This window comes from Castanea sativa, chromosome 3, assembly GCF_040712315.1.
Source record: "Castanea sativa cultivar Marrone di Chiusa Pesio chromosome 3, ASM4071231v1".
NCBI classification, from domain to species: Eukaryota; Viridiplantae; Streptophyta; class Magnoliopsida; order Fagales; family Fagaceae; genus Castanea; species Castanea sativa.
This window is the reverse complement of record NC_134015.1, coordinates 2,709,025-2,721,219: the sequence shown is the minus strand read 5'-3', so window position 1 is coordinate 2,721,219 and position 12,195 is coordinate 2,709,025. Positions and strand designations below refer to the sequence as shown.

Genomic DNA, 12,195 nt, shown 5'->3' with positions numbered 1-12,195 from the left:
CTTATTAGATAGTGTAAAACACGGATTTTAAACCTCTCCTTACCAAATTTGGATTCTTTTAACAATAGTTAAGTTGGTAAGCTCTCACTCATACTTATCTAGATCCATTGGTAAAATCATTTTTGTACCTACTACTAATTATTTGTGACTTCAACATACGTGAAATTTGTTGCCAAATGTTCTTTTGTATAAATGTTCTTTTGTGATGGAAAATAAGGATTGTCACCATTTGAAATTAATATCTATACTATTATTTAAGTGTTTTTCCTTGTTGGATTCCTACCTTTTTATGGCCAAAATACAGTCAAATTTACATGTTCAGAAAGTTTAAATAATAGGATTAGACACATAGAATTTCTAATTTTAAAACTCCTAAATTTTAGATAAGTTCAATAAAACAATATACTAACAAAAAATTTATCTTTTTAAAAAAAATTACATACAATTTTTTTTTCTCTTGAACATATTACTTTCACGTTCCCACCAACTTTATACTCATAATAACAAGAAGTTACTTTATTCTACATGTCTCTCCATATTTATCATCTTTTCTCTTTCTTCTTCAGATTCTAAAAATTAAGTCCAATCCTGCAAATCTGTTCCTACGTTCTTCATGGTTTTAAAAACTGAAACGGTCAAAGAACTGAAAATACATCCAGTTTTCGATACTTACCTATTGAACCGTTGATTTTCTCGATTTTTACCATACTAATTCCCAATTCAATCATTTGAAATGTCCAATTCGATCTAGTTTTTAAAACCATGACATTTCCACTAATTTCAAAAGAAGGTAATCACTAAAAATGTATGAACATATTATTTTCTTAATAAATTTCATTATATTGTTTTCTCTTTTCCTTTGGCTTTCACTTTGTCTCTTTTTCTCTAATTGCTCCACCACCTTCATAAAAGTAGACACTACATATTTAAATCTTTCATATTACAGATCTCTTTCCATTTAATTTTTTCATTTTTTTAGACTAGTGTCATGACACCCTTGAGAGCCTCATCGCACACTTGAAGCGCATGTGATGAAATTAGTGCTAGTATTTTATAATTTAGATCAAATTTTACAAAATTTAAAAGTGTAAATAGTTTTTTATTTCAAATTTTAAATGATGTCCTAATTTGTACATTGTTAAATCCTAAAAAATAAACTCTTAATCGTAAAATAAACTAAGAGTAATTATTAGGTGCTTTGTGACGTAGTGATCTCTCCTCTCACATTCACAATGGATCCCACTAATTAACTTTATGGTGAGATTCATATGTGTGAGAGGAGGAAACACCATATCACTATGCTCCAAAAACACTTAATAATTTTCCATGAGAAATTTAGGGAAGACTTCTTTGCCATGGGTGATCACTTATGCACTGAAATTGTGGGTCTTAGTCTGATCTTGACATATTAGTAGCAATTTTTTTCACAACTTGTACGATTTTGCCACATCCTAGTGTCTTCACAATTTTTGCATCAATTTATGATTGGTGTAACATCATTCTCATATAAATTCATTACAGGTACTACTTTTATTGTATAGCATTCACAACTTACAATCTTAATAAACTTTGAAAAATATATTATGAAATCTTTTGTATCGATAAACTTATATTTATGGCTTAATAAGGTTATAAAATAAATAATTTCTTCTTTGTTTGTTTTTTTTTTCCCCTATTTATTTCAAAAACTTAAAATCTATATAGTTAACCTTAAATTAATCCTTTAACTATTAAGAAAGTTCAATTTGGTCTTTCAAATATTAATTATGTCAGTTAAGTCTTTCAAATTTCAAAATTAGATTAATGTCATCCTTGGATTTGCTTTTCCTTTAAATTTTAACAAAATTAATGGTTGAAATTGATTTGATTTTGAAAATTTTACATTTTTCTTAATAACCTCTTTAACATGTGTTCCATTTATCACATGAGTTAATTTGTTAAAATTTAATTGGAAGGAGATCCAACAATGCAATTAGCTTGATTCTAAAGGTTAAGGGACTGCTAAATCGACACAATTAATCGTGTAAGGATTACATTGAGGCAACTAATAAGAGATCAACGTAAAATTCGCCACATACTAATTGGAGGATTAAATTAGCTTTTTAACATGTAATTAATCATAATTAATGAAAATGATTATAAAAAAACATATTATTAGTCATAGTAGGTTTGTGCAGCTTGCAAATCCATGTGAATTTCATGAGGGATACAAGTATTAATCACACCAGGTTTATGTAGCTGGCAGAATCCATGTGCTTTCATCAGGGATAAATGTGGACGATCTATGATGATATGAGTTGAATAATTAAATCTTGCTTAGAATTCATGAACTCTTTTTTTTTTTTTTAGGATCTTATAATATGTTAGGTGAAAGCTTAGTAGTCAATAATAGGTGAATCATTTTGAATTGCCCATCTTCAATCATAAGTTTTGACCAATAAATTATAAAAGGGAATTGAGTGAGGCTGTTTAAAACTCATATGTAGCAGATAAGCTATTTTTGTCATACACCAATGACATTTTTGGGTTTGGGTAGATATTGATTTTGTTGAGAGTTATGTTTTTAGATATTTATTTCTCACAACTTTTTTCATGTCATATTATGATTTGTGCATAAAAATAGGTGAAAGAGATGTAACTCCAATAATAATTTACCACCTTAATATGTTGCGAAAAATTGTGTCCCTTTTTAGATAAATATCAAGAATACTACATTTTCCTATAATCTTGTTCTGTTGAAGTATGCAGAACATTATGCCACTGTGACTTTGCAATGTCATACTATTCTTTATTAATTATTACGGGCTAATAGCTCATAGGAATAATCTTTCTTCTTAACCAATTTGATTTTTTTTTAGAGAGTTTCAACCAATTTGATAAATAGCTTCTGAACATCATATTTGACATTTCTCATATTACTTAAGTAGTACAACAAGATAATTTTTTTCACTTTCCTTCTACCATGAAAGCTAGTGTTTCAAGGTGATACAGTATGAGAGCAAAAACTTGAAATTGTGAAACTTAGGACATTGAGGCGAAACATACGTTACACTTCAACATAGGATGGAGCACTCAACAATTTTGAATTGGATTACATGTCTTCTGGTTTCTCTGCTCTATTGTGATTGCCATTTGATTTTGCATCAAACTGCATTTCCAAGTCCTTCGCGATCATATCTTCATCTATCTTTGTTGCTTCTATCTCTTCGATAGCATTTGCTGGTTTTGTCTCCTTATTTTTTCCCCACAGAACAGCATAAAGCCCCATAACAATCAAAAGTGACCCTAAAGCTCTGAATTAACAACATAGTTTTAGTAACAGCAATATGCTGATCAAACTTGTTGTAAAGGCAAACAATACACTAGACAAGAAAACTCAATACCACTTGTAAAAGTATAACACAATTTTGGAATATTTACATTTTTACACAAGTATGTGGCAATCTCTTTTGAACTATTAAGTTTAAGTTACAACTTGGTCTAAGTTTTGGAGAAAAATTAATCAAGAAAAGATTTTTGAATTTAGTCAGTCCAAAGAGATTGCCACATATATATGTATTGAAAAAAAATAAAACATATATCCAAATGAGGCCAAAATAGATAAGAAATTTGTAAGTAAAATGTTTACATACGTTCCAACATATAATTGCTCACGAAGCAGGGCCCAACTGGTAATAGCCACTATAACAAGCAACAAGGGGGTGAACACTGAGACATAGAGAGGACCTTTCAACTGGATAGCCCATGAAGTGACAGCAAATGCTAGTGCAGAGCACACAACCCCCTGAAATCAACATTATGATTTTCAAATTAGGACCTTAAAACTATATGTAACAACAAGTCAACAACCTAGTCTTGGTCCCAAACTTTTGGGGTCAGCTATTAATCATCAACATATTAGTCCAGGTCGGCCTTAAAATTATATAGAAGTCACTTATAATAATAACTTATGGCTTATATTTTAAGTCTGAAACATCATTTAGCTAGCTAATGAAAACATTTTTAGAACTCTCAGGAACTGAAATCCGGTATACAAACTTGCTGCTCCATATTAAAGGGCTCTCCATCCCAAGATTTATTCATGATAAGTGTTTTAGATAATAGGAGTGGAGAACTCACTAGCTTGATGATATTTGACACTAATGAATGTGACTGAAATTCTTAATTTGTCAACTCAGTTTTCTTTGAAGAGAATTTCCTAGGCCTGGAAATGAATATTCCTTGTCCCAAAAAAGAAAAGAAAAGAAACACTAATCCTGCAAATTGTTTTCAACAAATCAAGAGAAGTGAAGCATACTGTATAGAGAGCTGCAAGAAGCCACATTGGATCGTTCAATGACCATGCAGAAATGACAGGTTTGGAAATTGCGGCAATGATCCCACACTCAATGAAGCCCATGAAACACATCAAGGTGGTACTCGTGTATGGTGCTGAAAACGTCTTGCTCATTCTTGCCTGAAATTATAAACAGTTAGTACTACAAGGAATCATGAAAGTCTGAAACTGGCATTTGAACCATGCATGCAATGTAATACAAATCAATATGCATAAAATCATTCTCACTTTATAAGTGTGAATGACAGTAATTGGTCCATACCATATGCCAAAGATTTGAAGTATAACTGGGAGAATAATACAATAGTCCAACAAAATCAAAAGCTTTAGTGTAATGGATCTGAGTACTTACTTGGATTATGAACCATATTGACCAAGAGAGAGAACTAAGAATAAGGAGAAAGGGGCCTAAGATGACATTCCCATGGCTGCTAGAAGTGGAGCTATTCTTTTCCATATTCTCAGCGTATGTCCAGTGAATGCTGGATTCGCCTATATTAATGATGTTTCCATGGTAGAATGACAATATAAGGGCTCCACCTACACATATAATTGTTCCTATTACCTTTGCTTGACCTGGCCTGGTCTTGATTCCCAGAGATTCTTGCCTACCAAACATCAACTTAAAACTTTTAATCCTTGTACTCAATTGGAAGAAAGGAGTGAAGTCAGTGAACTGTCATTTGAACTATTTCCTGAATAAACAGAAAAATAAGCTACCTGCAAAGGACTGCAAGGATGAAAGTAAATGCTGGAAGTGTGTTAGTTAATGCACATCCAATTGTTGGGCTTGAGTTCTTTAACCCTATGAAGTAAAGGACCATATTTCCAGTTGCCCTGCACTTTGAGTTCATGTTAGGGTACAACTTTGTAAAAAATATATATAAAAAATCAAATACTAATTGTCACAAACCGAAGCAAAGATCATATGTAAATTAACATGTGTTAGACATGTAGAAAACAAAAGACTAGAATATTGTAATTCATCAAGGAAAAGATTGAACAAATATTTCATCTAAAACATGGCCATGATGGCCTAGAACATTTTGGCATGGCATACAAAATTACAAACATGATAGTAACTTATGGACTAGGAAGTTCAAGTTTGAAAATGCATACCCTGTTAAGGAACATAAAAATGTCTGCCACAAAATAGACATTGTAATCCTGGGTCTTGTCTTCCTGCAGAAAGATATGAAATATTTATATATATATATATATATATATATATATATATTTATATATATATTGTTCTAAAGTGAACCATGAAAAAAGACTAAAAAGTAATATACATTTTATTGTAAACATTGCCATTCATAAAATCATTCATATTATAATATTGGTATTTAACAAAATTGAATATGACTCTACCACAAGTTGATATATTAGCCAAAATAGTTTCTTTCCACCTCTCATGTGAAAGGAAATTAATCTTGCATGCCTTCATCTCATATGGTATATATTAGAAGATGATTACAGGCGTCCTGGCACTTCATTCACCCATATATAATAATGTTGACAAAGATCACCTGTACTGCCTCTTCAGTAGTCTATACACTAGCTTTACTTGTGAACAGAATGCTTAATAGAGATGAGGAACCAAACCATAAAGTATAAACATATACAAGCTTCCCATGCAACAAATAATATGAGTGAGAGAGAAGCCAAAATGACAGTATAAGATTTGTGGTCATGCAAAAAAGAGCAACTGCAATTGAAGAACTTTAGCAAAAGCCTGATGAGTATGGTATGAGAAGGAGGGGTTATTGAAAGCATTAGGTAGAACATATTAATCATAAATTTATATTTTGCAAATCCAAAATAAATCCACTCTTCCATATTATCTTCATGGGGCACATAAATCAACATCTAGCTAGCACACCTAACACTAATTAAGTGCTCATTAATTTGGGATAATATATTTTGATTGGTTTAATGGACTTAAAGAATGAGCTGAGAAAAATACAGCTGCACCTAAAATAAGTAAATCTTTAAGAATTAGACATAAGCTAAATAAGTTTAATAAAGAAAAAAAAAATTCTTTAAGGGTATCAAAATGAACACGCAAGAAGTGACATATAGAGCATTTATAGCTCATGCTTTAGCCATGCAAAAAAACAACCGAGCGTATTTAATTATTTGTATGTACTTGTCAGCTAACTACTATAGGTCTATCTTCCTATCAAATTGTATAAACTACGCGGCAAACATGCCTAGCCTAGTGAAATGCAACATCCCTTTTGTCATTCACAGAGTTACCAACAGTTTCAACATTCAATATCTTCAAGGATATTCTGATTAATTGCAAGCTCAGAACTTTTGATAAGGTAGTGGAAACCACTCTCTCTCTCTCTCTCTCTTGATGAGTTGAAGTATAACCAATAAAAAAGAAGAAAAAGTTCATGGTTATAAACTCATTTTCACTTGGAAATTAAATGAGAATCCTGTACTACAAAAAGTTCATTCTATTTTCAAGACACGAGCTATATATATATATACCATGATTTTCAATATAAAAATATCAGATAACCAATATTTACAATGAAAAGCTCCAACGTCATTCTCTGTCCACAAATGGAACTAAACATGTATCATGTATGTGAATGAACGTGTGGATAGTCCACATGAACATAAGAAAAAGAAAAATCTGAATCAAACAAAAAGACTGTAAGAAAAGCATGGTACTTAATTATCAAGTCAGTTACAAGAAATCAAAAAAAAATTTCCATATATAGCAAGAAAAGTCCAAACTCCACCAACTCTAAAACAAACAACACAAACAAGCAAAACGTGACTTAAGCGAAAACTATGCATATGCAAGAAACAACCAAAACAGAGTTATGATGATCACTGTATAATGTGTATACTTTATCAACTTTTTTTGGAGAGTTTTTATATTACCGCTCCATGAAATAAGCAAAGGGAGCAATTGCCACCGTTGCAAACAGAAGCCTGTAAGCCACAAGGACAAGAGGGTGCATTCCAGAGTGCATGGCAAACATTGATGTGAAGTTCATCCCTGCATAGCCTAACTGCACAAGAACAATGGACACGAAAGGTAGAAGATCACCACCAGCCATTGTTTCTTGCAGTAGTTGTACTAGTATTTCAGTACTATTTCCCAAAAGAGGGAAATAGAGGTTGTCTTATAGAGAGAGAGAGAGAGAGAGAGAGAGAGGGAGATAGATATGTTTAGAGGATGAGAAATGATGTATGAAGGAATAGATATATTTATAGAGAATCTTGCATTGCATGGAAAAGAGAGAAACCGTTGAAGATTGAATTCTCTCTCTCACTCTTTCAACACTTGGACCTATGCATGGAAATAACAAGTGGAAGCCACTAATTACTGCATAAAGCAGCTTTCAGTTTCAAATTTGTGCTGGGTATTGCCACCTTTGGCCACATTCACAGGCTTTCAAGCAAGAGCAAATTCCTTTCCCCTGCCATGTCAGCAGAAGCTAGAAATGGGACCCATCTCTGAATGAATGGTGGTGGGTCTTCAATGGCCTTGCATAGCAGCTAGCTGTTAAAGCTTTATGTTTTACCAATTGGTGCAATGTAGTTGGGTAAAGAAAAGTTACAATGCCTGGCTATTTGGATTCAATAAGGCAGGAAAACCCACAATTCAGATATAGCTTGTGTAGCATCTATGCCATGAACAAAGGATTGGCTCCTCTCTGCAACAAGATTTATGCTATGGATGTTTGCAAAACTTTGTAACATGTGCCCTGGTTTAATTAAAAAGTAAAAATTGTGACACCAATATTTCTAATGCATAAATGATTTTAGTTAACTACTCGATAATTGTTAATTTGGAATATCAAGTATGACTAGGCAGGACAAAAATTGTCTTTCAAATTGTGAGTGTTTCGCTTTGTATTTTATCGATTATAGTATGTTACGTGTTTAATTTTTTATCATTGTATACGTTCCTTACTTTACAAGGAAAAGACAAATAAGATAGATTGTAATCGATGGAACGACAATTTTAGAACATCAATATGACACATGGTGTAAATTTTATTCAAATTTCAGAAAATTTTGAACAAGGGTAGAATATACCATAGAGGATTTTAATTTTGTTCTTTTCGCCTTTTAAGTAATAAATAAAGGTTTCTTGGAGGAGGAGGAGAAGTAGGTAATGTAATTAAGAAAACATACTGAATAACAGCTGTTTGTACAGTGTCCACAGTTTTGAACATTAATTGTTATTCATTGCTGAGATCTTTCTCGTGCTCTTCTAGCAAGTCTTTTGCAATTCATGACCGATAAATTTTTTATACCACTTGTCATTACAAATTGTTTGCACTAATATCTGTATTCCAATATATATTCCATCAAAAATTAATTCTAGGACCATACAGTTGTGAGTTGAAGTATTTCATATGGTCCTAGATTATGATTAATGAAAAAAAAAACAATTATAGTACTATACATAAAATTTTACAATTTTTATCCTAACTAACTACCTTACGATTTAGATTATGATTGGTTGTATATCACTTTAACATAAATCTACCACTTTTTCTCTGCCTTTCACAGTGTGTCACATAGACAGTTGTGGCCAAAGTTGTAGTATTTTATGTGATCTTAGAATTTTTGGGGAAAAAAGTGATGAGTACATATAAAAGTATTAGACAGGTAATCATAACTTGCCATGTAAGATAGTTGTGGTTTTTTTTTTTTTTAATATGTGGTACTAGAATTATTCATATTCCACAAGTTGTATATATAAATATTTTATTTTTTACTTTTCTTAAAAATAACTATAAAGATTAAATTTGAAAAAATCAAACATAAGGCATACCACAATTGGTATATTATAAATTGAAACAGGAAAAGTGAGATAGAGTATATTAAAAAAATTCTAAAACCACAATCAATTCCACAATTATCATATGTGCCTAATTGTGAGTGGTGGACAAAATAGTGGGTTCATATAAAAATGAAAGGCAACTATTCACAATTTGTCACATATGATAATTGTAAAAATGTGAATGAAATTGATTATGGTCTTACAATGTTTTATATTCATGAATCCACTATTGTGTTAGAAAAAGTATTTACTATGGGTCCGTTTGGATAGAACTTATTGCTGAAAACTGAAAACACTGTAGCAAAATAATTAATTTTTAAATGTATAAATAGTATTGTGAGACCCATTTTTAATAAAAAAAATAACTGAAAATAAAATTTGTGGATCCGTGAACAGTACACGAATGCACTGTTCACGGCAGAAAGCAGCTGAAAATTCATATATATACGGCTACTGTTCATGAACAGTAGCCGTTTGTCCCTGAAAAGCGTGCTGCTGCAGGAAAAAAAAAAAAAAGAGGAGAAACGCAGGACAGTCAACAAGTGCGGCTGGGGAAAAAAAAAAAGAAAAAAAGAGCAAAACGCGTCTGGACTAAACGCAAACGCGGAAACGCTCAATCCAAACACTCACTATATGTATCTTGGGTGTGGAATTCAATTTTGACAAGTGAATGACACCTAAAATGACTCGTGAGTCCCTAACTTAAGAGGAATTCAAATCAAAATAGGAAATAATCAGATATTTGAAGAGATCTAAACATCTTGCTTGTAAAAAAAAAAAATTCAAAATGAAAAAGTGTCGGACCAAACAACCTTAATTGAGTCTTAGAAATAATATCGTAAGATCCTTGCAGGAGTTTGAGATATTTTAAAATGGGGTAAGCAAGGACAATTCTTCTAATTTATCCCCTGCTAAGGGTAGATAAAGTATTCTAGGTTACTCGCTCAACATGAAAGTTCTTAAGAAAATTCGCATATAGATGACCCAAGAATTGCAAAATAATGATAAATAGAAACCCAATCGAAGAAAAGGAAAGAAAGCAATTATGGAAGCTAAAAATTCAAGAAATCATACGAACAAGGTCAGTTATAGGAAAAATAATTAACTTAGAAGAGGAATGTATTTTATGTGATGCAAGGAAGGACACTCTAGAGCATCTGCCCACAATATGTTCACCTACAAAAATCCTATGGGTTTATTCTCATTAGCTGGTGAGATTTAGGGGAATTAATATTTCTACCAATTTTGGGTGGATCAAGCTAGTCATAGGACCAAAAGAGAAGTTAAGAATTCTAAAAGAAGAGGCGAGGAATTCGCATTCTTCTATTTTTGCAAAACCTGATATGAATGACAAGAAACAAACTCATGAAGCAACAACAAAGCAAAGTTCTAGACCCAAATCCATTGTATGTCAAGATCAATTTCGACACGATTGTTTTTAAAATTATTAGAAAAAAAATATAATACTATGTTGCTAGCCCCGCAACTCAAACCTCTCTCCTTTTCAGCAATTGGTTGAAATCATAAAAGTGAAGTTATTTTTGTGTAGACACTAATGATAGAAAAACAAAGCCAGCTGAAACCCTTCGAGAGTTGAAACCCATGCGACAATTAAAATGGGATACCATTTTTTGATTTGTGAAGGAGATGTTATGAATGTGATCCCCCCATTATGGAACCACTCATCTTTGCCAAATCAGTCTATAGAGCACCTAATTGAAGAAGCGAGAATTATTTTCTGATCTTTCTCTAGTTGGTTTGTAAATCGCATGTTTAAAGAAGCTAATTTTGTCACCAATAATATTGCTATATGAGCTCTTTATTTTATAATATCTAGGGAGCGGTTTCCATCATATTCGTTCCGGATTTTTGTTTTTTGCCCTTTAGATAGAGATGGAGGCTAACCCTTTGATGTGCTCCTTTTCTTTTTCTCTCCCTTCTTTAATGAAAACATTTTTTTTTTATCAGAGACAAAAATCCTACTCCAATATAATTTAATTATATATGTGTGCAGAACTCACTTTTGAAAATTTGAATCCAGACCCTTCCCCTGCCCTCCCTCACCACCACCACCACCACCAACACCACCACCACAACACAAGAACTTGACCATCATACTAAGGATGCGTAGTTGTTAATGAAAGCATTACTTAGGTGGGACAAAAACTTCTTTAATATTAACTCACTTTCCCTTTTTAAAAATGGAAAATGTGTTAAAAGAATGTGCCATAAATTTTATTACAAGGAACTAATAAACATAATTAATTTGATTGGTGTAACATCAAAACCATAATAAACTTTTTTGTCGTTGTTGTTGCTACCTTTGATAATTCTCCTTTTCCTTCTACAATTCTTACAGTACCCCACACATCACCAACCTTTCAAATTTTGAAATATTCTGCTACTATCATTAATGGAAGGAGAATAACTAATATGTTGATTTCCTTCAAACGAGGGGAGTGTCATTTCCATTAAGTTTTGCGATGGTTTGTCATTCCTTAAACCTCAAGAGTGGTTCTTGTAATTCACCATTGATTTGTTCTCAAAAGTAGTATTATTTTAGGATATACTGAAACGGAACAATTCCTCCCCATTTCACCTTAAATGGACGCTTTAAATGAAGTCTATTTCATGATTACGATTTTTTTTCTTTTTTTGGAATCTAATAGTATACAAACGGTTACATGACGTGGCAATATATCCATATATTGTTAGATTTGTAATATTTAACCTAAAATGTGAAATTGATTCATTTTAAGTGGAGCGTATCAATTCGTACACAAAATAGGCTCTTTTCTCTATATATATGATTTGTATATTTATTTATCTCTTCTTAGTGGAACTAGTATTACTTTAGAGTATAATAAATAATTCCCTTCATAGGATTTGAATACTTGATTGATGTACATGGAATAGACAAGTTTACTTAAAATATATAAGTGGACAATAATTGATTATATTCCTAAACGTATATTGTCACTTATCCTTCCCTAAGGAATATATCTTGCCAACCAACAAATTAAACTAGAACTCACTTTGT

General features: G+C 31.9%; 1 protein-coding gene across 1 annotated transcript; it reads right to left on the bottom strand.

Moving 5' to 3' along the window:
- Positions 1-3,091: 3,091 nt before the first annotated feature.
- Positions 3,092-7,416, bottom strand: LOC142627894 (WAT1-related protein At1g09380). Its single transcript, XM_075801780.1, has 7 exons — positions 7,238-7,416; positions 5,456-5,518; positions 5,057-5,173; positions 4,689-4,944; positions 4,298-4,456; positions 3,633-3,784; positions 3,092-3,293 (listed from the first exon to the last, which is right to left on the bottom strand). The coding sequence occupies exons 1-7, from the start codon at positions 7,414-7,416 to the stop codon at positions 3,092-3,094; spliced, it is 1,128 nt and encodes a 375-aa protein (XP_075657895.1).
- Between the last annotated feature and the right edge of the window lie 4,779 nt (positions 7,417-12,195).

Excerpts from the sequence above, each read along its gene's own strand:
- LOC142627894 (XM_075801780.1), bottom strand. The coding sequence starts at position 7,416 with ATGGCTGGTGGTGATCTTCTACCTTTCGTGTCCATTGTTCTTGTGCAG. Across the intron at positions 3,785-4,297 it reads TTCTTGCAGCTCTCTATACA|GGGGTTGTGTGCTCTGCACT; the intron begins GTATGCTTCACT and ends TGTTGATTTCAG. Across the intron at positions 3,294-3,632 it reads GAGCAATTATATGTTGGAAC|AGCTTTAGGGTCACTTTTGA; the intron begins GTATGTAAACAT and ends TTGTTAATTCAG.